Source organism: Mauremys mutica, chromosome 8 (genome assembly GCF_020497125.1).
Source record: "Mauremys mutica isolate MM-2020 ecotype Southern chromosome 8, ASM2049712v1, whole genome shotgun sequence".
Classification (NCBI taxonomy): domain Eukaryota; kingdom Metazoa; phylum Chordata; order Testudines; family Geoemydidae; genus Mauremys; species Mauremys mutica.
In genome coordinates, this window is record NC_059079.1 from 45,955,095 (window position 1) to 45,982,820 (window position 27,726).

Sequence of the window (27,726 nt, forward strand, 5' to 3'; positions counted from 1 at the left end):
CCATGCATTGAATAGGGAGCCTGGGTGACTAAATTTGGACTGTGGATTCCACTAGGAGAATCAATAATATAAGTGCTACAAGCAGTCCTGCAATAATGTGAAAAATTTCAATATTCACATAATTTTGGGGAAAATATATGCACAGTTTTTCAGCTTTATAGTGTAAGTGTGCTTATTGGTGTATGCCACAGGTCCAGAATTTGATCCATTCCCTACATATAGCATACCCTCAATCTTCACTTTATCTTCATGTATTTGTCTGGGTGGAATCTGATAACGATTCATCTCTGTCACAGCACTAGTCTAATTTCCAGTTTATTGCATACAGTGGAAAATAGGAATAGGCAATTTATTCACACACTGTCAAATGCATGTATCATGTTGATATTCAAATTAGCCGCAGACTTTCATCTTTGTCTCCATTTTTCTACAAATCCTAAGATTCCTTCTCGCTTTACTACAGATAATGCTGTTAATAAAAAACCCAAAAAAGTCCAAATAACAGACCTTTTAAGAAGAGTGGTAAATGAAACATACAAATCTTTAATTTTAAAAAGGAGACATAATTAAGACACTAAGAGTTTACATTTTAAGCAGAGAAGTCAATGTTTTCTGTACAACTATGCTAGATGACAGGATCATTTTTTGGTTACATGGACTAAAATATTTGGAAGAATGATCACCAACAGCTAATAGTGATGGGCAGAACTCAAAAGCCTCCATGCATATCCTAAACATTTTGGTGTGGTGATTAGGCTAAAAATCTCTCAAGATTAATGTTTCTAATGAGACTTCCTGGAGTTCCTGATTTGGGCCAGAGGGAAATACCGCTGCTTTCTGTTTCAGCGAGCAGGAAGTGTGTAATTCAGGATGTGCAGATGTGTACGATTTCCCTTAAAATTTCCTTTTCTAAATATCATAAAAAGCTGTAGTTTGATCTGAGCGTGAACCTATTTGCCCATCTGTTGTTACTATTTTATGACTGTATATTTTAAACCATTGTGACCAATGATAAAAAAAAGTGACTGAACTGAAACATGTAATCAATTTAAGCTAAAATATTGACAAAGGACATAATGTGTGAACATTACAAATAACTAGTCATTGGATTCTGATCCTCAGATCTCAGTTAAAATTATCTGCTCGATGCTTCTTTTTATTCATCCTGAAGTACCTGTCAGAGAGAGAACAAACACTAGAAAATCAGTTTAGTACATGTCAATTTTTTTAGAACAAATATTATATGCAACTCCCCTATGGACTGCACAGGATTAGACTATTGATTTCAACAGAATGGCATAAAACTTATACTGGATGGTTTTAACCTTTTTTGGAAAGTAAATGGGAACAAACTCCATCAAATATTATTGCAGTTACTCTGAACTGCAGTGGTTCAACTACTTTTCATATTAAAAACGATTACTTATTTTGAAGTAGAACTTAAAAGTAGCACAGAAAACCATACATTGATTGAATACATATTACTGTATTTTATCAGTATCCATGGTGTAGTTATTAGCATTTGAAGGTGATGGAGATTTTGGAACAGGGATCTTGAACCAGTTTCGTTCCATGACTTCTTATCCGCTGGTTCCAGCCAGCCTTGTTCAATATGTATGCATGAATTATTTGCTTCTGTTCCCATAATGCTAAAAAGGAGGTGTCATTTCTCACACCAGTTTACAAAAGGTGATGTGGGAATTGCCACAATGATATAGTCATCCTAATATTGGAAGATCAGCAATTATGAATATTCTTTATCAGAAGACAGGAGAACTAGAATGATGTAAGACAAAATAGATTTTTCCATCAATACATTTGATAGTATTGTACTGGAGATAGAGTAGCTCGCCGTAAGCAGGTCTGATCGATGGGCAGTCACAGCCCTCAGTGAAACTGATGGGCATGATATCCATCTTTCATTCAGGCTAAATGAGGAAGCAGTTACATGCCCCTTTGTCTAGTGATAGCTGACACAATGGAAACCACTGCCCATGGACTAGACCATATGCAAGGTGTGGGCAAAGGCTAGAGCAATTCTGGTTGAGTGGTTTCTCTAGGGATTGACAATGGGTGGGCTGGGGATTAAATGAGGGAGGGATGGAGTGTGTGTGCATGCGCGTGTGAATGTGTGAGCATGTCAGAAAGCTATGGAGAGACAGCAATAGACGTATTGGTAGCATGGCCCTGACAGAAAAGATCTTTTTGGTCAGACTGGTGAATGTAAAGGTAGGCTTGGAATTGTGAGCAAGGAAACTGCCTCCTGCTGTCTGAGCCAACTGTTCAGAGAAACAGGACTTTGTGTCCATTCTTTGTTAATAACAAGGGCTGTGTCATGGAAATACTTGATACTACACCAATTTTTCCCTCTCAACTTAAAAAATGGTGGAAGACCCTGAATATTGGCTAAAGGCTTAGGCTAAAAAGCACAAAGTCAAAGATGGCCAAAAGGAATTAAAACAGCAGCTAAAACAGGAGCTGGAGACTTTGCAAAAGGTATTGAAGCGACAGTGGGAGGTTTACCAGAAAGGACTGAGAGATGACATGCAGTCTAAGGCCATGTCTACACTAATAGTTATGTTGGTAAAATTTTGTTGCTCAGGGGTGTGAAAAAATACCCCCCAAGCAACGTAACTTTTGCCATCATAAGCACACGCATGCATAGAGTGATGTCAATGAGAGATCTCACTGAGTTGGTTTGACTATGTCGACAGGAAAGCTCTCTCCCATTGGCATAATGAGGCTAGGCGAGCACTGTGACAGTGCACAGCAGTATTGGTACAACTGTGCTGCTGTCAGCTTGTAAGTATAGACCTGGCCTAAATCTTTCTTCAGGCAGCAGCTACTAAGTATCTGGGCAGACTGAGAAGCCCAGCTGCAACACTCCCACTCTGGAATGGTAAGGCAGATAAATGAGGTGACAAGCAAACTGACTCCCCTGGATCAGATGGTTTCCCAGGAAGTAGAGGAGACTAGTGGAGCTTTGCCTAACATGTAACCTGTTAACAGTGCTTGCTGAAGCAAGGATTTAGGAGCCAAAAATCAGCTTCAGAGGGATATCAAAGGAGTGCAGACCACAATGGAAGTCAGCTTCCTGGATGAGGAACTGGGCCAGCCAGAGAAATTGGGTAAGACAAGACACTTTGCAAAATGTTTCTATCCTGTCTGTAGCCCACAGAAGCCCAGATGTCAGAGGGTGATTGTCCCAACTCAAGTAATAGTGTGGTCACTTTGCTTGTGAGCTGCATCTCTTTACCCCCATTTGCAAGAAGTCTGGGTTAGGATCCATGCTTTCCCATGAGTTTATATGGTGCCCATCACAATAGTGCAACTCTGCCATGCATTTTTGTATTTTTTAAACCCTAGAATTCCTCAGTAAAAATTAAGACATCTTTATAGTCAGATGATTCACCAGTACTGTAGTGTAATTAGAGATCACTTACGTCCTTTCTTACATTTAGGATATGCTAATTTCCCCTCCATACACTGTATTCTAAAGTCAGAAGATGTTGGATCCCTTTCATATCCCCATTTACAGTTAAATTCAATAAAATCTCCACTTTCTGAATACAATTTAGCGGTATCCCTCCATTTCAGCTCAATATTGTTTTTCTTCATCTCTTCTGGGGATGCTGTACATGGCACTGGAAAAAGAAAAATGTAATGTCATTATGTACATGTGGATCTATTATTGGAAATTTGATTCACTAACTATATTGACACTGAACCTGTTCCCGAATGCTTTACATAGTTAAATAAAACAAGGAAATATTTTCTGACAAGATTGAAAAGTAAAGGAGAGGAGGAATGGCTGAGAGAACAAAAAAGAACCCTAGGGGAGGCTTTCACACCAAACTGTGTGATATTGTGGGAAGGGACTCAGAGGAGACCAGTGTAGATGAACAGAGACAAAGACAGGATTTGATTCCATTTTACGTTGTGGCTCCTTTGTGACACTCAGTTGATGCAAATGGGCCAGAATCTAACTATACCTGGCCAACAGAATACTCACCATGTGGAAGGATGCTCTTTGCTGGTATAAAGCTAGCAAATCAAGCTCCCCATTGTCATTAGAGAGAAATTAGAGAGGCTATCAAAATTAAGAACCCAATAATAGTGGGGGATTTCAATTATCGCCATATTGACTGGGAACATTTCACTTCAGGACGAAATGCAGAGATAAAATTTCTCGATACTTTAAATGACTGCTTCATGGAGCAGCTGGTACGGGAACCCACAAGGGGAGAGGCAACTCTAGATTTAATCCTGAGTGCAGCGCAGGAGCTGGTCCAAGAGGTAACTATAGCAGGACGGCTTGGAAATAGTGACCATAATATAATAGCATTCAACATCCCTGTGGTGGGAAGAACACCTCAACAGCCCAACACTGTGGCATTTAATTTCAACAGGGGGAACTATACAAAAATGAGGGGGTTAATTAAACAAAAGTTAAAAGGTACAGTGACTAAAGTGAAATCCCTGCAAGTTGCATGGGCCCTTTTTAAAGACACCATAATAGAGGCCCAACTTCAATGTATACCCCAAATTAAGAAACACGGTAAAAGAACTAAAAAAGAGCCACCGTGGCTTAACAACCATGTAAAAGAAGCAGTGAGAGATAAAAATACTTCCTTTAAAAAGTGGAAGTCAAATCCTAGTGAGGCAAATAGAAAGGAGCACAAACACTGCCAACTTAAGTGCAAGAGTGTAATAAGAAAAGCCAAAGAGGAGTTTTAAGAATGGCTAGCCAAAAACTCCAAAGGTAATAACAAAATGTTTTTTAAGTACATCAGAAGCAGGAAGCCAGCTAAACAACCAGTGGGGCCCCTTGACGATCAAAATACAAAAGGAGTGCTTAAAGATGATAAAGTCATTGCGGAGAAACTAAATGGATTCTTTGCTTCAGTCTTCATGGCTGAGGATGTTAGGGAGATTCCCAAACCTGAGCTGGCTTTTGTAGGTGACAAATCTGAGGAACTGTCACAGATTGAAGTGTCACTAGAGGAGGTTTTGAAATTAATTGATAAACTCAACATTAACAAGTCACCGGGACCAGATGGCATTCACCCAAGAGTTCTGAAAGAACTCAAATGTGAAGTTGCGGAACTATTAACTAAGGTTTGTAACCTGTCCTTTAAATCGGCTTCGGTACCCAATGACTGGAAGTTAGCTAATGTAATGCCAATATTTAAAAAGGGCTCTTGAGGTGATCCCGGCAATTACAGACCGGTAAGTCTAACGTCGGTACCGGGCAAATTAGTTGAAACAATAGTTAAGAATAAAATTGTCAGACATATAGAAAAACATAAACTGTTGAGCAGTAGTCAATATGGTTTCTGTAAAGGGAAATCTTGTTTTACTAATCTATTAGAGTTCTTTGAAGGGGTCAACAAACATGTGGACAAGGGGGATCCGGTGGACATAGTGTACTTAGATTTCCAGAAAGCCTTTGACAAGGTCCCTCACCAAAGGCTCTTATGTAAATTAAGCTGTCATGGGATAAAAGGGAAGGTCCTTTCATGGACTGAGAACTGGTTAAAAGACAGGGAACAAAGGGTAGGAATTAATGGTAAATGCTCAGAATGGAGAGGGGTAACTAGTGGTGTTCCCCAAGGGTCAGTCCTAGGACCAATCCTATTCAATGTATTCATAAATGATCTGGAGAAAGGGGTAAACAGTGAGGTGGCAAAGTTTGCAGATGATACTAAACTACTCAAGATAGTTAAGACCAAAGCAGATTGTGAAGAACTTCAAAAAGATCTCACAAAACTAAGTGATTGGGCAACAAAATGGCAAATGAAATTTAATGTGGATAAATGTAAAGTAATGCATATTGGAAAAAATAACCCCAACTATACATACAACATGATGGGGGCTAATTTAGCTACAACGAGTCAGGAAAAAGATCTTGGCGTCATCGTGGATAGTTCTCTGAAGATGTCCACACAGTGTGCAGAGGCAGTCAAAAAAGCAAACAGAATGTTAGGAATCATTAAAAAGGGGATAGAGAATTAGATAGAGGTATATAAAATCATGAGTGATGTTGAGAAAGTGGATAAGGAAAAGTTATTTACTTATTCCTATAATACAAGAACTAAGGGTCACCAAATGAAATTAATAGGCAGCAGGTTTAAAACAAATAAAAGGAAGAAATTTTTCACGCAGCACACAGTCAACTTGTGGAACTCCTTACCTGAGGAGGTTGTGAAGGCTAGGACTATAACAATGTTTAAAAGGGAACTGGATAAATTCATGGTGGCTAAGTCCATAAATGGCTATTAGCCAGGATGGGTAAGAATGGTGTCCCTAGCCTCTGTTCGTCAGAGGATGGAGATGGATGGCAGGAGAGAGATCACTTGATCATTGCCTGTTAGGTTCACTCCCTCTGGGGCACCTGGCATTGGCCACTGTCAGTAGACAGATACTGGGCTAGATGGACCTTTGGTCTGACCCGGTACGGCCGTTCTTATGTTCTTATCCCCCACCCCTTTTTTAGGTGACAAGGCAGGGGAGATCGGGGACATGTCAGGTTATTCCCAAGATGTGAAGTCAGGTCCAGGACAAAGCAGTCATTCTCTCCTCTCACTCTGATCATATGGAGGTTAGAAAGACACTGGTGTAGACCAGACTGCATTAGTTTTATGCCATTAAAGCTCCCCATAAGCAAAAGCATAATCCGCTGCTGCTCATGCCAGCATCATGTCTACTCCTAGCTCTAAAGAGCAATGATCAATATTCCTCATGCCATTCCATAAGCTACTGAAATGTAGTTCATAGCATCAACTCTAACTGAAAGCTTTTAAACTAAAATATATTTGAATACTTTTCACTTACAGTAAACATTTGTTTTATTGTAGTGGGTTTTTACAGGTTTTAACTGAGATTATTTTGGGGGTACATTCTAAATACTTATAATGGCATAGCTGTTTGCCATTTCCTGATCTTTTTTTAAAAAAAGAATCTGCAGTGATATCCCTAAAAAGAAGAAGAGTCTTCCCCTAACATATTCCTGTCTAAATCAGGAGTAACTCCATTCAGACTGGTGGAATTAATGTGGTGTTACACCAGTACAAGTGACATCAGAATTGGGCTCATAATATGGAAAATATATACTCACCACAGTTCTTTTTTATATTATAGATTTTTGTACCTACCTAAGCAAACTGGTGGGTTTGTCCATTGGCCAGACTCGCAGTGAACAAATTCAGATCCCCTCATTGCATGAAAACTTTTGCATCTGTATTGCACAATTGAACCTGAATCATATACTGGCTTTGCAAAGTCAATGGTGTCTCCATGATCAGTAGTAGGTGGGGGCCCACACTTTCCTGCAACCTCTAAAAGTAAGTATAGAAATAGAGAATATTTGCATCAGCGATTATTTACAGTAAATGTTGTAAGATCACAAATATTACACAACAGCACTATCAATATGCTCTGACAGAACCGGAAAAATCCCAAGGGAAAAGCAAAAAAGAATCAGCCTGATACTGGAATTGAACACGAAAGACTAAAAGTTTTATCTTATAGTTGAAGCAGCATGATATTTGTTTATTAACAACTAACACTATGGAACTGATGGCAAAATAGGTAACTAGCTACTCTAGCTTTGTCAAATCCTGATTTCAGGTTGCTTTTCAAGCAGAAAATGTAGATTCGTTTGAGATCTTTTGGGTCAATCATCTCTGCCCTACTAATCCCAACATTCTGCCTTAACCACTCCCCGCTTGAGGCTCATGTGGACCAATCAACCTGCTTTTTGTCACTGAGGAGTACATCCATGTACAGTACCTATTCTCTCCATGACCATATTACCATGTACGGCGTTTGATGCACCCAGCACTTGTCTCAGACTATTGTGAATTATAACATTACCCTGGCATCTGAATATTGAGAGAAGAGCAAGACCGAGGATACAATAATGAGAACAGGACACTGACTAAATAGAAGCTGGGCTAATACAGGCCAAAGGAGTGGAATATGAAACTCAGAGTGACACTAGAGAGATAAATGGGCGTGAATAGTAAAAAAATGAGGGGAGAAAGAAAAGAATGTATCTGAGGACAGAGTCTCTTGATGTCCCTATAACTGATGAACTCATAAATGTAGCTAAGCTTTGCCTTTTGGAAAGGTCCCTCAGTGAGGTGGATTTAAAAAATAATTAATAGAGAAGCCAAACTCATAAATTGAAATTTACTTTCAAATGCCAGCTCCCATTTCCTCTCTCTGCTTCTCTTCTCATAGAAAGGGATGTGGGATTAGGGCAAAGAAGTTAAAATTTTGAAAACACTAAGGTTACAAATTAACACGATTAGTAAAAAAGCTTTACTTGTACTGATCATATAATTTGAGAGGTTTACCTGAGACCTTTTTGCTTTATGACCCGCTTCTTTTGCCTTATTTCTCATCCCTAGATCTCATTTTTAGAAATGTGAATTTCTGGCACTGGTGGCCATTTTGAAAAAAAGTTTTGCCCTTCTATTTAATGTATTCTTATTACATGCATTAGAATGAAAGAAATATGTTTCTTGCCCTTTCCTCCTTTTAGCAGGAAAACATTTTATATATTTAGTGCAATTCTAAATAAAGTCTAGTAAACAAGTGTACAAAGTTTTAACAGAAAAATAAAGAGAGGCTAATATGCATCTTTAGAGAAAAATGACAGCTAGTACATTAATAGTTTACAGAAATCTTAGTAATGGCCAAATAAAGAAGTGTTAAGACATAGGTGAATGTGCATTTTCCTCATTTTTAGAGGAAAATATTCTAATAGTACATTTCTATAGGGGAATATATAGAGGATTATTTTAGGGGGAAAATATGCAGTTAGTACAATTCTAAATAAAGTTGATTAAACAATTCCACAAAGAATTATTGATGAATGATTAAATAATGACTATTTAGAAATGCACTAGCTGCATGAAAAGCACATATTCTACTAAAAGTACAGCATTCTATGTATTAATACTTCTCCTTTATGCCTCTATCATTAAGACTTTGTATAATTATTTAATGACTATTTAAAAATACAGTAAATGCATGAGAATATTTTCAGCTAAAACTCTGATTTTATATATATCTTAACATTTCTCCTTTATTCCTCTGACCTTAAGGTTTTATTTAGAAATGTACTAGCTGCATAAAAACAATATTTTTTCTAAAACAAAATAATTATGTCTATCAATTAATCACAGTTAACTCATACAACCAGGACTGGCTCCAGGCACCAGCTGAACAAGCGCGTGCTTGGGGTGGCAGATTCTAAGGGGTGGCATTCCCTCAAAGCCTTTTTTTTTTTTTTTTGCTTCGCCTCTCCGGCCACCCTCTAGGGCAGTGGCGCAGAGGAGAGGAGTGCCCTGCTGGGAGCGGGCTGCTCCCTCCGTCTGCCCCAGCTGCTGCCAGGTCTGTAGCAAGCCCGGCAGAGCAGCCCGCATCCTTCCCTACCTGCCGACCGGAGCGGTGCGGAGCCCTCCTGGCAGGCAGCGTGGCGGAAGCCCTGGCTGCCCTCCTGCTTTCCCCTGCTCCCTCCCTCAACCCCCCCTCCACCCAGGGCACATCTGCAGCGCCGGGAATCCCCCTGCACCCGTTCTGCCACTCTGGTCACCCCACGGGTTTGCTTTTTTTGCTTGAGGTGGCAAAAAAGCTAGAGCCGACCCTGCGCACAACTAACTCAAAACAGGATTAATTCAAAATTAATCGTGATTAATCACAGCTTCAATTGCCCTGTTAAGCAATAATACAATACTAATTTAAATTAATTATAAATATTTTGGATGTTTTTCCTACATTTTCAAATATATTGATTTCAGTTACAACACAGAATACAAAGTGTACAGTGCTCACTTTATATTATTTTTATTACAAATATTTGCACTGGAAAAAAGAAACAAAAGAAATAGTATTTTTCAATTCACCTCAGACGAGTACTGTAGTGCAATCTCTTTATCATGAAAGTGCAATTTACATATGTAGTTTTTTGTTACATAACTGCACTCTAAAACAAAACAATGTAAAACTTTAGTGCCTACAAGTCCACTCAGTCCTACTTCTTGTTCAGACAATCACTAAGACAAACAAGTTTGTTTACATTTATGAGAGATAATGCTGCCAGCTTCTTATTTACAATGCCACGTGAAAGTGAGACAAGGCATTCACATGGGACTGTTGTAACTGGCATTGCAAGTTACTTATGTGCCAGAAATGCTAAACATTCATATGCCCCTTCATGCTTCAATCACCAATGTAGAGGACTGCTAGTAAAAGTGCGATTAATTGTGATATTTTTATTTTGCAATTAATCGTGATTAATTTTGTAATTGTTTGACAGTCCTAGAAATAATCCATATTAACATACATGTATTTAACATTTTGTTCTACCATTACTACATTACATTGCCCTGGGGCTGAAGCAGAAAATGTTACAGAAGTTTCTGAAAGTCACAGATTCCATGACTTCCGTGACCTCCATGACATAATCTTAGCCTTAGTCATGGTACCAATCAATGTAAACACTAGCTACAGATTACTAGCTAGTTAGTTTTTAGAATCACAATTTTGGCTTTCAGAAAAAGGTGCTGTTACTCTGCAGATTTCTTTTTAATATATATATTCATATTCACCCAGACACCAATCCTGGTATGTCAAAAACCAAAAAATATGAACCAGTAGAGTGACATCACTTTTTTCTGGAAGCTTAACAATATGTGGTGTTATCCTGGTCCTACTGAAGTCAAACAAAGTTTCTTTCACTGACTTCAACGGAGTGAGCATTTCACTAATTGTCTCTTGTGTACTGTCTGGCTCATCTGGAAGTGGTAGTGATACTGTGGTCCTAAAAAGAGCACCATCATGCAACCTTATTCACATTACGTTGTGGGTCAAATCCTGAAGTCCTAACATCAGACTAGTGAAACGCCAACAGACCCCAGTCATCAGGGGGCAGGATCGAACCTGAGACCTCTATAGCTAAATGCACAAGCCTCTATGGCATGAGCTAAAAGCCATATGGCCCTTAGCTAACACTGTAACAGATTCACTGTACTGGGGAGGGATAGCTCAGTGGTTTGAGCATTGGCCTGCTAAACCCAGGGTTGTGAGTTCAATCCTTGAGGGGGCTACTTAGGGATCTGGGGCAGAAATTGGTCCTGCTAGTGAAGGCAGGGGGCTGGACTCAATGACCTTTCAAGGTTCCTTCCAGTTCTAGGAGATTGGTATATCTCCAATTATTACCTTTATTAAGTCGCCTGCTTCCACCGGGACATCTCAAAGTAAAACTGCCTTCAACTTCTTTGATCTGGTTTTAAATCTCCTACAAATAGGGTATTTATGCCTAATGTGTTCTTCCCACTTCAAGCAGTGGGAATGAGAATTGGTGACTGTCATAGATTTGCTACAGTCAAACAGATTTAAATCCCAAGGATTAAGACATGCCCTGGTATTGAAAATAAAACTAGAAGAACAAGATAAAAACAAGAAAATATTTGAAAATGAGTACCACTATCTAAATTACAGCTATACTAAACCATTTACAATAAAAGAATGCTAAAAAGATTTCTAATGGGAAAAGTGTGAGATGCTCAAACTGTCCATCTATGGGTGGCGAGGAGGAACTGAGAGGGTTAGGGCAGCTCTGACAATTTATGCCCTTAGCTACAAGCATGAGTGTGCACCAAAAGTTCATGTACCACCTCGACAGGTACCACTATGTGAATATGTTCTCTGGCTTCGATGAACTAGTGCACACACAACCAAAGTGGAATGGACAGGTGCAAGCCCTTCAAGATGCAGGGACTATAGTGGATCACAAATTGAATGAGTCAAAAGTGTGATGCTGTTGTGGAAAGGGCAAATGTCATTCTGAGAAGTATTAACATGAATGTCATATGTAAAAGAAGAAAGGCAAATGTTCCACCCTAACTACTGTCTACATAGTTAGAAAGTTAAGTCCCAAAACAGGTTACTTTGGGAGGCTGTGTAATCCCCATCATTGGAGGTTTTAAGAACAGGTTACCTATCAGGGATAATCTAGGTATACTTAATCCTGCCTCAATGCAGGGGGATGGATTAGACAACCTCTCAAGTTCATTTCCAGCCCTATGATTGTATGTCCCAGCTCACCAAAGCACACCTGGTCTTACTTGTTTTAATTAAAATACAAACACCTACCTTTGCAAATTGGTGGTTGTGACCATTCTCCATCTTCACAAATTACATACTTTGATTCCATACTTTCATATCCTTCCCTACATTTATATTGCACTTTTTCACCAGGCAGATACCTTCCCTCCTTATCATTTACAATATCAGCATTGGGAACATTACGTGGCGCGCTACATGTTGCATCTGAAAAGGGAGAGAGACAAATAAACATACTAGTAGTGAAACTCTATTAATGTAGTATCTTATTTTCATGAAATATGTTATGTTCCATCAAAAAGTGCACTTACATAAATGGAGGTGTGACATTATTGACATGAACTGGGCCTGTATAGATCATTGTTGCTACCAAAGTTCTGTAGTAGCACCAAATCTTGTATAAAGGGGGTCAAATAGGGTGTCTAAGACAAGATTATGGTTTGCTGGTTATGGTTATGCTATCTGTATTATTTTTGTAGTTGAAGTTATGAATATTGACTCTATACTGTCTATATTTCAAATTTCTGCTATGCTTCTGGGTGACACCCCAGACAAATTGTTGTCAGCTCTGACTAGCCTGCTTGATGGCCCATTAAGCTATACAATTGACTCATTGAGAGAAAGCAGATACGCCTTGTAACTCAGGAAAGTATGCAGGAACTTGCCCATGTGACTCCAGACCTAATTTTGCTGTAATTTTCCATAGTAAGGACAAAGAGGTGTTCTTACACCTGGAAAAGACTATAAAAGGCTGATGCCTCATCTCCATCTTGTCTTCAATCCTGCTTCTTACCTCTGGAGGGGCTTTGCTACAAATGGAAGCTTTACACAAAGGACTGATGACCCATCCCAGCTGTGGATGTACTCCAGAGACTTGATTTGAACCTGTAGTTTATTCCATCACTGCTACAAGCCTGAACCAATAACTTTGCCATTACTGTATGTAATTGATTCCATTTAACTAATTCTAGCTCTCATCTATATCTTTTTCCTTTTATGAATAAACCTTTAGATTTTAGATGCTAAAGGACTGGCAACAGCATGATTCGTGGGTAAGATCTAATTTGTATATTGACCTGGGTCTGGGGCTTAGTCCTTTGGGATCAAGAGAACTATTTTTCTTTTATCGGGGTATTGGTTTTTATAACTATTTGTCTCTATAATGAGTGGCACTGGTGGTGATACTGGAAAACTGGAGTGTCTAAGGGAATTGCTTGTGTGACTTGTGGTTAGCCAGTAGGGTTAGACCAAAGTCCTCTTTGTCTGCCTGGTTTAGTTTGCCTTAGAGGTGGAAAAAACCCAGCCTTGGGCTGCTACTGTCCTGTTTTAAGCAATTTGTCCTGAGTTGGCATTCTCAGTTGGGTCCTGCCAGAACCAACATCGTTACAGGAGGTTATTTGCTTGTAATTAAAGCTCTTTGAGATTCACACATTTGGGGTATTGTGCTGCCTAATTATGCTTAATGGTTGAAATTATGCTTAATAGTATGCTTATGCACACTCCTTCTAAAACCTTCCCTCTCCATCTCTGAACATTCTGAGGATGAAGCAATATAATGGGTCATGGGCACACTCTATCACCTCAGTTCTTTTCACTGCCAACCCAGAGATACAGCCCAAAAGCACCCTGAGAAAGAGGGGAAAGTGGGTGCGATGTGTGAATATGAAAAGCCATTTAAAAAAACTCTGTTTTACAAGTAAGTAACCTTCATTTCTCCTTCCAGTGGCTCTGCATATCCCCACTTATGGGTAGTTTGAAAAGCAATGAGGAAAATAAACTGGAGGACATCACAGACTACTGCTCTACCAAATCTAGTATCTGCCCTAGAAGTCAAATTGAGAACATAATGATTAGTAAAAGTGTGCACAGAAGTCCACATTGAAACATAGCCAGTTGCAAGAAAAGGGACTTGCTTAAGGCAAGCAAAGGACTCTACCACAGCTCTGGTAGAATGAGATCAAAGTATGCGAGGTACAAGAATTTGTTAATGTGTAACATTCAACAATTCATTATTAAATCCTTCTAGAAATAGTCTAGAGAGACAAGGTCTGATGCATGAAGCTTTTACCATAAAACACAAACAACCTAGATTATTTTCAAAACCTTTTTGTTCTATTTAAATAATATGCAAGAGCTCTTCGTGAATCTAAAGTACGTAAAACAGATTTCCCCTTCTGAGTATGCGGCCCGGGAAAAATGTCAGGAAATTAATTGTCTGACTTATGTGAAATTCAGAAAGTCATTTTGACAAAAGCCTGGGATCAAGTCTAAGAATCACCTTATCTTTATGAAAAGACTTAAAGGGGGAATCAGCCATCAAGGCATTTAATTCACTCACCCTTCTGGCTGGTGACATGACAATAATGAATGCTGCCTTAAGATATCAAAAATAAAAAATACTCAGCCAAGGGTTCAATTTTATCTCACTGATGGTGAAGGGGGAATTGAACTGGACTCCTAAGAGAATAACTGCTATGACTGACCACCACCACAAGTCCTGAAGGCAGGCTGACTAGTGTTAGAACACTGTTCAGATTTGGCCTGTAGACCTGAGACATCCAATGCTGCATTGGCCTTATTTTGAGATGCACAAATGGAGTCATACAAGTAGTCATGACCATGAGACCCAGGAATAAAATTATTTTCTAAGTTTGACATATTTTATATTTAAAACATATTGCGCTATTTTTAAAAAAATCTGTTCTCTGGTAAGAAGATTTTTCACTGCTGCTGTGTGCACTAAGGAGCACACAAATAAAATTATGTGAGTTAGGTAGAGATTTGACTTTTTGACATTCAGATGTAGCCCCATGTTTCAACAGTCAATCATACAAATATGTAAACAAAAATATCCTGTTTTCTCAAATGTGATGCTATAAATACTCTTGGTGCTGTGGATTGGCCAAATGCAAACATCTTGTATGGGAAATGGCATCCTGCCACCATGAAATGAAAATACTTTCAATGACTGTGTCAGATAGAAATATGAAAATATTTGTTCTTTAAATCAAGGGTCGCAAACCAATCCATAGCTGAAAGTGAAGGCATTATGGAAGCCAGAGTTAATATTTGGAACCAAAACATCCAAATCTACTTGTTCAGATTTCTGAAATCTAAAATTGGATGAAACATCCCACTCTTTTTTCTGCATGTGAAAGTACTTTAATAAAACCCCTGATCTCTCTGCTGTTCAGATACCTTATTGGCAGTACATATAAGCAGTAATTTCTACACTTCTGGAAGTAGCAGAACCTTGTGAAATGGTTCCCTGGAAAGGGATGATGGGGCACTTGAAGGGGTTAATTTCTCTAACCGAATGGCATAGCCCTTCTCTCTAATTTCTATGACCCATTTATCTAATGTACTAAGCCTTCATTTACTGAAATGATGGGTTAGCCTCTCTCCATAAGAGGAAGGGACGAGTCATTGCAATTTCATTTTCTACTTTTTATCATCACATCAAAGTGGAAGCCTGGTGTTCAACGAAGATGACAGGGAAGAAGCAGATTATTTTGATTTAGGCCTCAATTTGAAAAACTTCTTCTTGTGTTACCTCTGGAAAAATGTAGCCCGCTGGTGTCATTGCCGACATCTTTGATTTGACGAGAAATAAGCCAAAGAAGATTGTGGATAATAATGTCTCTGATTATGGAAAGAAGGAGTAGAAAGTATAATCTTAATAGAAGAAAACAAACACAAACACAAAGAGCAGGCTGTCATTCTTGTCTCCTTCAGTTTACCGAGCAACATGTCATTATTTTTACTTAAAGGACCATCTCTTTCGAAGGGGACTTCCTCTACCTTTATTCTAGTATTGAGAGCCAGAGTAAAAAAGCAAACACAAGCATATGTCCTCAGAGTAACTTCAGAAGCCAATGCTCTGGCAGAAGAGTCTGAAGCGTTAAAGAAGGCCCTGAATGTGTGTTTTGCTACATTTTGACCCTCCATTAGGATTTCATTTGGCAAATTCTGTTTGTCATCTGGCAAATCCTGCAGAAACAATCTTTTCCCATAGGTGGAACTGATAGCAGGCTATAACTGCTTGATAGCTTTCCACCCTAAGACTAAGGGTAGGTCTACACTTACCTGCCGGGTCGACACATAGAGTTTGACTTCTCGGAGTTCGAACTATTGCGTCTAATCTAGACGCGATAGTTTGAACTCCGAACGTGCTCCCGTCGACTCCGGAACTCCACCACCGCGAACGGCAGTGGCAGAGTCGACGGGGGAGCTGCGGACTTTGATCCCGTGGCGTCTGGACGGGTGAGTAGTTCGAACTAAGGTAGTTCGAGTTCAGCTACGCTATTCCCATAGCTGAACTTGCATACCTTAGTTCGACACCGCCCCCTAGTGTAGACCAGGCCTAAGAAAGGAAGAAGAAAACTCCTTTCTTCCCAAGGAATCAATTTCCCGCCCCCAGTCAGCAAGAGTGAAATATGCTTGTCCAGACCTCAAACTGCTAATGGCAGTAGCCACCACCAGTGAATTAGATAGAGGATGTGTGTGAAAATATGAAAACACCTCATCCTGATTATCTTATATAATTTGACTTTCTTCTTGGAAATGAGCAAGAGGCAGAAGTGGAACAAATAATCTTAGCAGGCTACAGCAGAACATTAAGAATTGGTAGTGACATCCTACTCTTGGAGTTGGCACCAAAAGCTTCCTCCAAACACTAGAGGGGAGGTTTCTTCCATGGCTATGGAATATAAGTTCAACTTGGACACCATGTGATCCATCAGGTCATGAAACTCTGCTGCCATGAGAAGGGGAAGAGGTAGAATTCTCCCCGACATTCTCATCTGGCGACAAATCAGAAGAGTAGTCTGTGTCAGCACGTTTTTATTTAAAAAGAGGACTGATCTCCTCATCTTCTTCAGACAGAGTATCAGGCAGCAGACTGAGTATCTGTCTGAGATGCAGGCAGATCCACTGTAACCAGACGCAAGGATTCTCTGCAGCCAGATCCTTTATAGGTGAGTCATTGTATCTCCATCCATATGGAGAACAGCTATAAAGTTACAGCATCAGCACTTAATAAGGCCATGGAGCCTCATGCTGCCAGTCTCCACAGCAACTTGTATTGAGAACATATCCACAGGAGGAGGCACAAACTGGGAAGAAACAGTTCTCTTTATTCTTCCTCTATATTCATATAAATAATGGAATTGATTTTGAATGTGTGATGGAGTGTAATGGAGACAGCAATGGACCTGGAGGGTGGAGAGAAATAAATCGAGAGAAAGCTGTTTGTGGATACCATGTAGGAGGCTGAGGAGGAGAAGGAGGTAGAGATGGATCAAGAGAGAAACTAATAATTTCTGCCTTTCTTTTTTCAGATGAAGATGATCCAGACCTTGGAATTGGTGAAAAGTGCCTTCCTCAATACCCTTTGTTTCTCACTTAGAGCTGAGGCGTGTTTATAACTGAATGATTGTACAGCAGTCACTGAAGTAAAAGTCCTCTTTGGATCCAAAGATGGACCTGAAATTGGAGCAGGTGTCGAAGTCAGAGTGGAAGATCTGAATGACACAGGATCTGGTGAAATACTCAGATCCACCCACTTGGTCCTTGAAGCTGAAATTAGACTGGCCTGGATTTCAGAGCCAGAGCTATATAGAGGCACTGTCAGAATCAGACAAATCTGAAAACTCTGATCTATGAGATCTGGCACTGCTAACAGAGATCATCTTCTCCCTTACCACCTTCTTCAGAATTGACACAGTCAGGGCTGATAACATGGCTCTTGATGCTGTAATAAGCCATCTGTCTTTCTCGATCAGCAATGCCTTTAAATCCCTGACTGCTTGAGTAGCAGGACCCAGAGTCGGACATGAAGAAGGCTCTGATTTCCAGACAAAACACCCATTGCCTTTAATGATTTAAAGGAGAGAAATGACTGCTGAACTGAGCTCTGTATACTGACATGTACATCTGTGAATTGTAACAAATTAAAATGGAAGAGAGTGAGCACAGATTTTATATTTTTTAAATTTATTTTAAATTTCTATTCTTAGCAGCTTGCAAAAAAGATTTATTGTTCTACCATTTCCTTCCCTGCCCCCTTTTGGCAAACACTGATTCCTCTCAATCCCCTCTGTATTTGAAATTATCAGTACATGATTTGGCTACTTATTGTTTCTGCATCAGCATTCTGTAATTTATTCTATCTGCCTGACCCATCCAGGTGGTCTCTGAGTGCCCATAATGATAATAGTAATAAAAAAAATGAGTAACTAGATTCTATAAAGTTAGATCAAAATATTCACTGTACCTTCACATACAGGTTGTGTGGACCACTTCCCTGCTTTACACGTAACTTCTGATGGTCCACTGATGGTAAAACCACGATGGCATTGATAACGTACTGTTTCACCAGGCTTATAACTATGCTTCACTGTGCTTTCAGTCTGAGCATTGATAATATTTGGAACACCTGTACATGGCATTTCTGAAAAGACACAAGATCAAAATGAGTGTAACCCCCCCACAAACCACCTTTTTTACTTAAGCCCTTTGTAACTCTTTATATGGATGCCTAATTTTAAATAAAGGTTTCATCCAGAACCTAAACACATGCACTAAGTTGTTGGTGGGCGATGAAACTTGCAACATGAGCCCTGTTAAAAATCCATCTGAAAATTAAATAAACACTAGCCCTAAATACACTAGGAGTTCAGTTACTAATGAAATTTAGTTTGTGCCTCTGTCTGAGACCAATAATTGCAGCTGCTCTTCTTCTTCTGGACACCTCATACAGTGGTGTGTCTGCTTCCTTCAACAGAACTTTGATGAAAATACACTGTCCATGTAGGAACTTGATATGGCCCCTGTTACTATAATAGGTAAGTGCCTCACAACTATTAATGGATTTATCCTCACAACCCCACTATCAAATAGAGAATACTATTATCCTCATTTTACAGATGGGAAGCTGAGACACAGAGATAAAATGACTTGTCCAAGACTATAAAGGGAGTTTGTGCATTTCAGCCAGGAACTGAATGAAGACCTCTTGAGTCCTAGTTGGGAGCTTTTAAAAACTAAAACTACTCAAAACAAACAGAAAACAACCAATTAACCAGAAATCCTGAAGCTGTCACACATCAGAAGCTTTCTAAAGACGCTCAGCAAGAAAAATAAGCTTTTACAGCAATTTGAACAAATATATATGTAAGCAGTCTGAACAAGCTCTCCCCTGACGTCTAGTGGCAAGCTGTGGAAAAAGACTTCAGAAGCTGATCTCATTTGCATGAACACACCCTCCCTGCGTAGGTACTCAGCATGATGGGATTGCTTGCCCAAATGATCACTTGTGGCTGGTGTTGGATCCCCAGTCTCCTTGTTATTGGGGAAGCAGTAATAAAGGGATGTTATCCTTGTTGTGTGAACAGAGGGCAGCAGAACTATACCTGGCATACCCCAATGGAGGGACTCACCCTCAACTGAATGCCACTCGCTAGGCAGGAGACATGGGTTCCAAAGCCCAATGAGTTAAGAAAGGGTGGGGACAGACACTTGTACCTGGTAAACTTGTACCTGTTTAAGGTTCCTAGACACTATTTGATCCTTTCTCTCTCCAGGGTATAATGAAAGAACTAATTTAGAATCAACTGAAAGTTTTGTTACATGATGCAGAGCTGAAATCAGTGATACTTAGATCTAAGTATTAGACCTACTTTGGGATAGTGTTTCTATTGCAAGAGACTGCCCTCTATGCACTAGCAGTGAGGCTTCCCCACTAACAGTTGAAATCACTGAAAGATGTCTTAAGTGTGTGGGGGCAGCTGGTGGAGAGGTGTGGCAAGTGGCCAGCAGAGAATCTTGTGGAGAGAGCCAGAGCAGAGCAGAGGTGTGGCAAACAGCTGTTCAGGTGATGACCAAGTGCTTGAACAATACAGCTTGTAAGGTGCCTCTTTACCCCGCCTTGCCTTCCACATAGGGTGAGAGGTGAACTCTGCAGATGAACCTCTGAACTCTGGGGCTGCACCAGCCAAGGACAGCAACTGAGAGTGGGGTACAGAGAAGGGATGGAATATTGAAGGGTCTTTTGGGGTTGCTGGACTTAAGACTCTGAGGGGAAATGGACACTGCCCAACTTACTTGGGGGTGCGTCTTTTTCTCATGGTTTGTATTTATGAATCCTGGTTGTGGTGTTTTCCCAAATTAACGCTGAGTTACTTCCCTCCTTCTGTTAAAAGTTTTTGCTACACTCAGACTCTGTGCTTGTGAGAGGGGAAATATTGCCATTTAGGGGCACCCAGGGGGTGGGGTGTAATTGTCCCAGGTCACTAGGTGGAGGCTCGAGCCGGTTTTGTGTTGTATTGTTGAAAAGGAACCCCTGGATACTGAACCAGGCCTTTGTTGCTGCTGGCGCCACCTGCCAGAAGGGTTACTTACAGAATAGTTCTTTCCTATAATTTAGCCTCCAGTTGAAACTTATTGTCCTCTCCACTAAATGAACTGCTTTTGAAAATTCTACACAATGTAATTACCAACACATGTAGGAGCTGTGGTCCATCTTCCAGCCTTACAAATGATCTCAGGTGGTCCACGTAACATGAAGCCAGAGTTGCAACTGTACGTTAACATGGTACCATTCCGATAAGTCACTGGTGCTGATTGCTCCTGTCTTAAGTTCTGATTTTCTAGACTGAGAATCTCACCATTTGCTATGGAAGGTGGCTGGAAACATAATTTTTCTAATGTTTTGGAAAAAAATAAAATTAGTATGTCAATTGCACATATAGTCTAAACCTTAAAGAGAAAGTAACAGTGAACTGCAGTGAAAATAAATTGTGGTGATTTTTTAAGGCTGGAGAACATTCTAGATTCACCCACCCTAAACATGATTCCCCATTGCCTCAAGCACCAAATAATAGGTGGATTCTAGATCATACTGCAGGGGTCCACTAAATGCCTATAGTCTATTAAACATGGTTCATTCATTACAAGCAGTGCAATTACTAATGCTTTGTCTACACCAAAGTTTTTATACTCATTTTCCAGAATAAGTGAAATTTCAACAGTGCATGGTAACGTAAACGGTTTCATGATTTGATGCTAAAAATACTAGAGTCCAGTCTACACCAGAAGAGGCTCAATTACTGGAAATGCACTAATCCTGGGGGAGAGCTATAAAACATTATAATGTAGATTCAACCTCTGCATGAGGAGGATCAAAACCCCTAGATCACTTTTGAGCCCTGATGAAACAGGTAGGTATGTTCTAATGGGGGCCAAAAGACCTTTTACTCCTAAGGTTACTCTAGATGAATGAGAGATTTCAGTCATGTCATTCTGTGTGCACTTGTTTGGTATCAGTGAATTATGTTGAGTTTGCCAAGTATTCCTGAATTAACATATTACATGGGATTTAGATAGTTATATTGAGTTTAACAAGAGAGGGACACTTAAATCCATTCAAAATTCTGTTTGATTATCAATCAGGACAGAGGAGGAAATTCAATTTTTTCTCAGAGAGTTCTGCTAGGGATCATATCTGATCCTGGAGTATAAATCTGAATGGGTTAGCAGAAATGGAAAATGGTGTCACTATAATATTATGAAGAAGCTAGATCCATTTTTGACTCTTCACAATTCTTTGTTTTAAAGGACCAAGTCAGGAGATCATTATCAGACAGCAAGGGCCACTCTAAAACTGAATTATATAGTAAAATCAGTTGGATTCTGATGAGAATCTGAATCTGATTCATTAACAGAAAATAGATGGGATCTATTGCAACTCTAGTTCTAAAGGAGATAATATGTGTTACACAGAAGCAATGGACAATGAATTATAAACTGATATGTAAACATATCAGCTTGCAATAGAAGTATTGGTTTTGACTAATGTACAGCAATGCTATCTGTGAGGCTTTCTACATCAGCTTGAATGGAGTTATATTTTTGGCCAGTTAAAATATTTTTAGAAATAATTTTAAAGTTCTGCTGGTTACCAGGAGAAACACCATTTGTCCCTAAGGTACATAGAAAAGAAATAACAGGATGAAAAGAAACAGTAGGGATGTCCACGTGGCTTCAGAATACTCAAATTTCCAAGAGAAAGAGAAATCTCAAGAAGAGTTTTTGAAAGAAAGCAGGAAGGCTAGTGAGCTCAGGATGGCTGCGCTGGAGAATGGCATTAGCTGTTTTGTATCTTCAGTTCCTTCCAAGCCAGAAAGTTACTTTAATTTGTGAGGAATAAGAGAATAACTTTTCAAGTTTAACTTAAAAAAAAACCCAAAAAAAACAACAACAACCCCGAAAACTGACATATGCCTGATGTTCTGAGATTGTGCATCTGGTTTGAAATTTGTTGGGACTGTGAGCCTTTAGCTGCAGGGACCTGAAAAGATGCTTAGAATCTCATGGACAATTTTGAAAGAAAGAATAAATTATATAAAAGTTCCCTCTCTAAAAGTTAGTAAATATTTTCCCCTCTCCCCACCAAAAAATAAAATAAAATTAAATACATTTTCCCCTGAAGAATCATGGTATTAAACTTTGTGATTAAATAAAATAATTAAATTTTGAAAGAGAGGAATTTTAAACCAGTTTAAATTGCAAAAAATAATGCACAGCCTTAATTATCTAGCCACTAATTATATCTTCATAATTCCTGCCATACATACACTCACATATACACAAAACAATTCAGAGGGGTGTTGTGAAAATAAATTAATTCATATTTGCAAAGCATTCAGCAGATATAGTGATAAGAACCACATAAAAGCCGAGGAGGAAATATAAAACTGTGTACTTCTAGCAAGATTTGAGTAGCATGCAGTAAATAAACACTTGGTCGACTACTGGGTAATGAGGATGAAACAAAATATTGGCTGCTCATTAGGTGAGCAACCATCCTTTGCACAGGATAAGGCAGAGATTCTGTGGAAAAAAAAATTGTGTGTGATCATGTAATTAAAATTAACATAATGAATACACACAAGGGGGTTAAATTAAAGTTGCACAGCCAGCCTTAATTATGGCTTTTCCTAATTTTTGAATGCTTGATTTTGCAACATATTGTGTGTATGTATATGAGGCTCAGTATACACACACACACACACACACACACAAAACATACCAACATTTGTATATGTTTTTTCACAGCACTTAATTTTATTAAATAAACATTGAGAGTCTCATCTGTGCTTTAATAGTCCCTTCTTTCACCCTTAGTGGTAGGATAAAAAAAATGATTAGGTTCTGATATCAGATTGTACTTTTTGACATTACTATATTCATTTTTCAGACCCTAGTTAATTTTTAACCCATTAACAACATACGGCATACGATTCAAATCCTTTAACCCATTAGTCTAGTATTATAGGTCTGATTACTTTTTTCAGTGCTTTTGTGCACAGAACGATTGGTAATGACTTCTTACAAAATACATGAACACTAACTACCACAATGTGTAAGGGACTAAAAGTGACATGGCAGTTGTCCTGTTACTGATATTGTTTGTACATTTCCCCTGACTGATGCATCTAAAGAAATATAAATAAACTCCCATACTGACCAACACAGTGCGGTGGTGATTGCCACTTCCCATTTTCACACATTATTTCTTTCACTCCTTGGTGTTCAAAATGCTCTAGGCACGTAAAAGCTATTTTTTCACCACTCTCATAGTTTCGTGTCTCTGTGATCTTGATGGCACCCGGAAGCTGAGGTGGAGGTGGGCATTTTCTTTCTTTAGCAAAAGATATTTCAGTTAGATCTCTTGATTCAAACAATGGTAAATGTAAAAGTTCATTACAAACCAAAACAGTTAATAGATAAAAACATGTGCAGTCCACAGATCCTTCTTAGCTATTCTCAGCATTTAGTTAGCATCATAATCATATTGCATTGACTTAAAGAACTGCATTATAGTCAATGAAGTATAAATGTGGGCTTAAAATAAGACATTTTGTAATGGCCTCTCGTTGTGAGCAGTTCTTCTTCCTGCTTCATAACAAGAGCATAACACATCATCATACAGTAAAGAAACCTTTATTGTAATTGAAGTTATTTTTCTAGTTAACTCAGGCCTGGTCTACACTACGAGTTTATATCGAATTTAGCAGCGTTAAACTGCATTAACCCTGCACCCGTCCACACAACGAAGCCCTTTATATCGATATAAAGGTCTCTTAATACCGGTATCTGTAATCCTCCCTGACGAGGGGAGTAGCACTGAAATCGTTATTGCTATTTCGGATTAGGGTTAGTGTGGCCACAATTCGACGGTATTGGCCTCTGGGCACTATCCCATAGTGCATCATTGTGACCGCTCTGGACAGCAATCTGAACTCGGATGCACTAGCCAGGTAGACAGGAAAAGCCCCGCAAACTTTTGAATTTTATTTCCTGTTTGCCCAGCATGAAGCGCCGATCAGCACGAGTGACCATGCAGTCCCAGAATCCAAAAAGAGCTCCAGCATGGACCGTACAGGAGATACTGAATCTGATCTCTGGATGGGGAGATGAATCTTTTCTATCCGAACTCCATTTCAAAAGAGGAAATGCCAAAGCATTTGAAAAAATCTCCGAGGCTATAATAGACGGAGGCCACAGCAGGGACTCAACACAGTGCTGTGTGACAAGCATAAAGGAAAGCCAAAGAATCAAATGGACACTTATGGAGGGAGGAAGGGGGGAATGAGGACTCAAGCTATCCCACAGTTCCCACAGTCTCCGAAAACCATTAGCATTCTTGGCTGAGCTCCCATTGCCTGAAGGGTCAAAAACATTGTCGCGGGTGGTTCAGGGTATCTGTCGTCAATCTGCCACCCCCCCCCCGGTGAAAGAAAAAAGGGGAAAAAATCATTTCTCACCTTTTTTCAATGTCACTGTATGTCTACTGGATGCTGCTGGTAGACATGGTGCTGCAGCGCTAAACAGCAGCATCCCCTCCCCTTCCCAATGGAGATTCAGTCCTGCCTGGAATATCATAACAGCTGGAGGCTGCCTCCCCCGTTTTATCTCAATAAAGTCAGTGTTTCTTATTCATGCATTCTTTATTACATCATCAGACAAATGGGGGGATAACTGCCACAGTAGCCTAGGAGGGGTGTGGGAGGAGGGAAGCAATGGGTGGCGTTGTTGCAGGGGCACCCCCTAGAACGGCATGCAGCTCATCATTTCAGCACGATGTCCGAGGCTCTGACCCGGAATGGCCGTTTGCTTCTCTGGTTCTTTAGTAGGCTTGCCCGATATTCTAGGCAGGACTGACTCTACCTTTAGACAAAACTTAAAGAAGGGAATGACCTGGGGAGTCATTCCCATTTTTTTCCATTCACCCCCAGCCGACCTCACAAAGGCCAGCCAGGGGCACCCATGACAGCAGCAGATGGTACAACAGGACTGGTAACCATCATTGCCAATTTCCAAAGCAGCAGACAGTACAATAGGACTGGTAACCATCTCTACTAACTTGCAAAGGCAAGTGAATGCTGCTGTGCAGCACTGCAGTACCGTGTCTGTCAGCAGCATCCAGTAGATATACGGTGACAGTGAAAAAAGGCTAAACGGGCTCCATGGTTACTGTGCTATGACGTCTGCCAGGGCAATCCAGGGAAAAGGGCGCGAAATGATTGTCTGCCGTTGCTTTGACTGACGACATTTACCCAGAATCATTCATGACACTGTTTTTGCCCCATCATGCATTGGGATCTCAACCCAGAATTCCAATGGGCGGGGGAGACTGCGGGAACTATGGGATAGCTACCCACAGTGCAACGCTCTGGAAATCGACGCTAGCCTCGGTACATGGACGCACACCACTGAATTAATGTGCTTAGTGTGGCTGCGTGCACTCAATCTGTTTCCAAATACCAGTTTCTGTAAAATCAGAATAATCCTGTAGTGTAGACATACCCTCAGATGCTATAAACTGCTCAAGGCTCTAATCCAGCCTATTTCCTGAATGGTGAAACCAGTGTCACTCCACTGAGGAAACTGGGGGAGGTGCAAGAGTATGCTGTGTGGCAGTCATACCAGAGATGTACATTGTCTATTGTGGCACAGCGCTGAGCTATGCAGGGATCCGCATGCATGATGTTAAGAGAGATAAGAGGAAACAAGAGGGAGAGGGTCAGTGCCAGAGGCGCCAGTTCTTAAGGAGGGAGGTGTGTGTAAGGATTCACATAGTTTACTCTGTAGTGTGGCCTCTGGAGAAAAAGGAATCCTAGTCTTTAGCAGATTTTAATCGAAAACTAAGATCCATCAGAAATACACACACACACACCACAAAAGCAAAGTGTAAAAGGAATATTCAGGTTGCAAAAGTCAAGTACTCAAGAGTTAGTAAATGCCAGAACTAAAAATACCTGTTGCCTGTGCAACTTTGATTCAGACACCTTGTGTGTTTGTATTATGATACTGTCTTTAATTACATAAGCACAGAGTATTTTTTTCTAGAGCTGTCAAGCCACTAAAAAAAATTAATTGTGATAAAAAACATCACGATTAATTGTGTGATTAATTGCACTGTTAAACAATAATTGAATACCATTTAAATATTTTTGTATGTTTTCTACATTTTCAAATATATTGATTTCAGTGACACAGAATACAAAATGTACAGTGCTCACTGTATATTATTATTTTTCATTACATATATTTGCACTGTTAAAAAAAAGGTAAAATATTTTTCAATTCACCAAATATAAGTACTATAGTGCAATTTCTATCATGAAAGTTGAACTTACAAATGTAGAATTATGTCCAAAAATAACTGCATTAAAAATAAAACCAGGTATAATTTTAGAGCCTACACGTCCACTCAGTCCTACTTCTTGTTCAGCCAATTGCTCAGACAAAGCTTGTTTACATTTTCAGGACTTAATGCTGCCGCTTCTTGTTTAAAATATCACCTGAAAGTGAGAAAAGGCATTCACATGGCCTGTGAATGGCTGGTGTTGCAAGATATTTATGTGCCAGATGCACTAAAAATTCATTTGTCCTTTCATGCTTCAACCACCACTGCAGAGGACATGAGTCCATGATGATAATGGGTTCTGACTGATAATGATCCAAAGCAGAGCAGACCGACGCATGTTAATTTTCATCATCTGAGTCAGATGCCACCTGCAGAAGGTTGTTTTTCTTTTTTAGTGGGTTGGTTTCTGTGACTTCCACATCAGAATGTTGCTCTTTTAAGACTTCTATGACATGATCTATACCTCAGTCCCACTCAGATTTTGGAAGGCTCTTCAGATTCTTAAACCTTGGGTCGAGTGATCTAGCTATCTTTAGAAATCTCACATTGGTACCTTCTTTGTGTTTTATCAAATCTGCAGTGAAAGTTCTTAAAACGAACATGTCCTGGGTCATCATCCAAGAGTGCTATGACATGAAATATATGGCAGAATGTGGGTAAAGCAGAATAGGAGACATGCAATCCTCCCCCAAGGAGTTCAGTCACAAACTTAATTAATGTATTCTTTTTTTAATGAGCATTATCAGCATGGAAGCATATCCTCTGGAATGGTGGCCGAAGCACAAAGGGGCATATGAACGTTTAGCATAACTGGCAAATAAATACCTTGCAGTGCTGGCTACAAAAGTGCCATGCAAATGCCTATTCTCATTTTCAGG

General features: G+C 39.7%; 1 protein-coding gene across 4 annotated transcripts in view; it reads right to left on the reverse strand.

Moving 5' to 3' along the window:
• Positions 1-299: 299 nt before the first annotated feature.
• Positions 300-27,726, reverse strand: part of LOC123376726 (complement factor H-like) — a 116,092-nt gene continuing 88,665 nt past the window's right edge. For 3 of the 4 annotated variants that reach the window (XM_045028974.1, XM_045028975.1, XM_045028972.1), the window contains 7 exons: positions 23,663-23,836; positions 20,631-20,837; positions 18,410-18,586; positions 12,166-12,342; positions 7,155-7,337; positions 3,444-3,644; positions 300-1,174 (listed from right to left, as the gene is read on the reverse strand). In XM_045028974.1, the coding sequence (XP_044884909.1) occupies positions 1,161-1,174; positions 3,444-3,644; positions 7,155-7,337; positions 12,166-12,342; positions 18,410-18,586; positions 20,631-20,837; positions 23,663-23,836 (1,133 nt within the window). In that variant the 3' untranslated portion in view covers positions 300-1,160. The remainder of the gene's footprint in view (positions 1,175-3,443; positions 3,645-7,154; positions 7,338-12,165; positions 12,343-18,409; positions 18,587-20,630; positions 20,838-23,662; positions 23,837-27,726) is intronic. The other variant, XM_045028973.1, reaches the window with a different exon arrangement.